General features: G+C 40.9%; 1 protein-coding gene across 1 annotated transcript; it reads left to right on the top strand.

The window, feature by feature from the left end:
- Window positions 1-585: 585 nt before the first annotated feature.
- LOC129723764 (uncharacterized) lies at window positions 586-3,333 on the top strand. Its single transcript, XM_055678172.1, has 6 exons — window positions 586-705; window positions 788-1,270; window positions 1,333-1,903; window positions 1,960-2,312; window positions 2,367-3,181; window positions 3,237-3,333. The coding sequence occupies exons 2-6, from the start codon at window positions 1,016-1,018 to the stop codon at window positions 3,250-3,252; spliced, it is 2,010 nt and encodes a 669-aa protein (XP_055534147.1). The 5' UTR covers window positions 586-705; window positions 788-1,015; the 3' UTR covers window positions 3,253-3,333.
- The last annotated feature ends 764 nt before the right edge of the window (window positions 3,334-4,097 follow it).

The following is a 4,097-nucleotide window of genomic DNA, read 5'->3' on the forward strand; positions in this document are numbered from 1 at the left end:
AAATTCTCGAGTAGCACCCAATTCATAAGTATTGCAATGCAATAGCAATGAACCGATCCGTTGCTATTGAATCAATTACTGCTTTGTTTGTGTTGCTATCCAAGACAGCAGCCAAAGTGAAAACAAACTGTGAATTCATTTATCAAACGTTATTGATTCGATACCGTCCAGTACCTACCGTCCTTGGCAATGACGCTAATGTCTAAAGACGTTGGCGTCATCGTCGATAGCGATAGCAGACAGTATCGTTATCGGCGTTTACGATAAGTTATCGATTACAACCTCAATAGCGATGTTAGTCAGCTTATTTTGCACCAACACATTATCATCAACTTCTATTGCTGGGCGTTTCTTACATAGTTTTCGTTTCTGCGGTGTAGCTACCCCGCGGAATACACTTACACAGAAATAGAGTGCAGTTTTGAAGACACCAACACATTTACACGTATGTGTCGGTTTCCTTTGATTATTACACCGTACCTTCATCGTTCACTACCAATGCATATTCTTGCAAATTAATATTAAGTTCCGGCATTTTTCGGTAAATTGGCAAATTTTTCGTACAGGAGCAGAAACGCGATAAAAAGACAATGGCGATAACGACCAAAACCAAACGAAGTGACAGCTACCTCTAGTATTACGCACACCATTGCAACTGCTCGGAAAGTGTTTTTTCTTTTCAGCTGCAAAGCGTAGTCCGGAACGGTAACGAGTTCTCCAAGCGAAAAAAACACGAGCACTACGACACGGCCCGCTTTGCACTGTAGTTTTTTATTCTCTCTTTTAGATGACAGTTCTCACAGGAGACAAAAAATCTTACAGCTAACGAAGAAAAATCGAATACATCGCACTAATACAAACGCGCCTGGAGAACTCTATTTACCTGGAATGGTTATCGATGAGAACTGGTGCCCCTGCTGTTTGTTGACTGATAACCCCTATCGTAAACACATAGGACGATACTGTGTGGTATCGTTAGCGACGATGACGCTAACGTCTGATAAACGCAGTTGGCATGGAGTCATGCAAACATAACATTCATAGCTGTCGTTCCGTTCGGTTCACTTCAGTGCGTACAAAAAAGGCGGATGAAATGGAGTCAAATATTAAACGGGAGAGGATTCCATGGAAAAATTATGAAAAGTTGTTCACCTTCAAAAAGCGAAAATCAGAAAAAAATTTCGAAGTAACTTGTTCTGTATGTTTACCGGATGTGACGATTTTGAGTTGCGGTTACTCATCCGCAACGAATATGAAGACCCACTTGCTGGTAAGTATATTATAAAGTACACCTTTGTTATTCTAGAATTCCTGTTCTTAATCGTCTCACAGAGAAAACACAAATGGTCTGAAGAGAAGGTGCGAAATGAACTGGGCGTAGAATGTAAAAAAAGCCGATTGACCTATAACGATATAACCCAGCAGGATGTGCACGAAGCGACAGATAATTTAATTATGGCTGAGGGACTACCCTTCAAGATTGTGGATTCAGTTTACTTTAAGGCAGTTGCCGAGCTAGGACTTCCGGAAGGGCTATCAGTCGGTAGCCGACAATCACTGGCTAATCGAATGGATATTAAATTTAGTGCGATGATGACCAATTTGAAGGCTCATCTCGCTTCGGCAAAAAATGTGTCGACCACAGCAGACTGTTGGACTAAGTTCCGCCGGAGCTATCTTGCTATGACCGTTCACTGGCTGGACGATAAAACCATGGAAAGGAAATCTGCTGCTTTGGCTTTACGAAGAATCACCGGACGGCATACGGCAGATACGTTGGCGATGGCAATCTACAACGTTCATAACGAGTTCGATATTGTATACAAAGCTCGTAAATGTACGACTGATGGTGCGGCTAATCTGCGAAAGGCATTAAGTGAACACTCTCTGTCTGCGAACAACGGTAAGTTTTACCCACGAGGTCAAATCTCTGATGCTAATTATTACCAAAAATTTTAGATTTTATTGATGATTCTGATGTCGATGACCACGAAGATGCTGAAAGTTCCGTAACTGTACTTGATGTAAATACTCTCCTTGATGAAGGTGCTATTTTTAAACCGCTTCCAGCACACCAAAGGTGCGCGTGTCACATTTTGAACTTGGTAGCTACTACAGACGTGAGTGCGGTGTTCAAGGAGTCGAATGAATTAAACAAAATGAATGAAACGGTACAAAAGAAGCTAAAGACTTGGTGGATGCAGCAGAGTGAATCTTCCGTGGTTGCCGATGTGATAAAGGAGTGCCTAGGAGTTTGCCTCATAACTCCAGTAAAATCAGATTGGATTTCCGAATACGATGCCATTTCTTTGGTTTGCTTTCGAATCTTGTTTGTTTCCTAGTTAATTAACTTTTGATCATTTCAGATTAGCAACATAGTTGACAACACACCAAAGAAGTTGAATACCATATTAGAACGCACAGGACTGCCGAAGTTGTTGCCATCAGAGGTGGTGTATTTGAAAGAATTCGTTTGGGTGATGCAGCCCATAGTATATACACTAAACATTCTTCAAAGAGATAAGTTTATGTACATGGGTTACTTGCTACCTACCATTTACGGTTTATTGAGATCTTTGGACGGAAAATGTAGTAAAGACGGAGAGCCATTAAAATACTGTTTACCCCTCTTAGATGCAGTTATCTCGTCGTTGAAATCCGACAAGCGATTCGGAGTTATGTTGAGAGATGAAGAATTGATTGTTTCGGCTTCATTGATACCGGCATTCATGTTCGAATGGGATGCATTCAAGAATATAAATAGGGATGATATATACAGAGTAATCATCAAACGAATGAAGGCGTTTGATAGATGTGAAAGCTATCTCAAAAAAGCAATGGAGAATGATTGCTCAGATCTTGATGAGGAAGCAGCATTTTTCGGCGTAAGTCAGTCGAAATTTCAAACAATGCGCATGGAAACATGCCAAAAGGAGCTGAATCGCTATTTGGCATGTGGTTTACATACCATTGAGGAATGCTATGGTAGCCGAAATCCAGTGCAATTTCATCGTCTGAAAAACCTCTTCATGCGTTATAACACTGCAATCCCCGCAAGTGCAAGCGTAGAGCGCTTGTGTTCGCTTGTTGGTTCAGTGTTTGACCAAACACGCTCTCAGCTTTCCGATGCGAGACTAGAGCAGCAGGCGCTTATGAGAGCAAATATGGATTTGATCAGTTTGTGCGTATCTAGTAAAATCATTATTTTTTGACATTTATCATGTTTTCAATTGCAGGCCCACGAGACAATAGAAGTTCTACAATTACTTTCGTTGTATCTTATTGTAGTTTGTAGTAATTGTTGTTAGAGAAAAATAAAAAAGCCAATCCGCAAGCTTGAGACTTTTTTCAATTTACCTAAGTATATCACAAGAGCCTCAGTTACTAATTTGGTTTTAAAAATACCAGATTAGCGAAATACTTTAACACACCACTTGTTAGTTTCAGCAGTCTTTTTGAACATCCCACAGGCCGCCTAACCGCCTGAGCTTGAGGAGACCCCAATTCTAGGTTCATGCATGGTATAAAACAAGTCGCGAGAATCTAACAAAATGGCAACTGTATTAAGACCAACTATCAATTGTTTTTGGTTAGTGTGAGCAAAGTATTCGTCGACTTACTATCTCACCACCACAGCAGATAAATCTGACATAAAACATTATTTCAGCTGATAACGTGCACCAACTATCGTTATCGCCGATAACGTTAATGTTTGAAGAAACTATCGTTATCGTCGATACCGAAAGCAGACGTAAGCGTTTTCGGTGTTAACGTTTGTCGCCAACAGTCTATCCTGATAGTTTAAATTCATCGGAGAGGAAAATGTCAGAGACGACGATTAGGAGCGTTTATTCTGTCTGTATTTTTGCCAATACTGTATTCATCAACATACTGCTGGATGTCTCCAGAGTGACCAGCGTGCGTCAACTTCAGGATCTTTCATTGAAGTGTTTCTGGCACTATAATGCAACCACTATTGGAGGGTATTCTACCAAGAAGCGCCAAGATCTGATACTGAATCATTTCCGGTGCTAATGCAAGACCGAATGGCGAGCATCGACAAAAGTAGCGTTCCCATGGTGTTCCGAAGGACAGAT

This window comes from Wyeomyia smithii, chromosome 2 (assembly GCF_029784165.1).
Source record: "Wyeomyia smithii strain HCP4-BCI-WySm-NY-G18 chromosome 2, ASM2978416v1, whole genome shotgun sequence".
NCBI lineage: Eukaryota > Metazoa > Arthropoda > Insecta > Diptera > Culicidae > Wyeomyia > Wyeomyia smithii.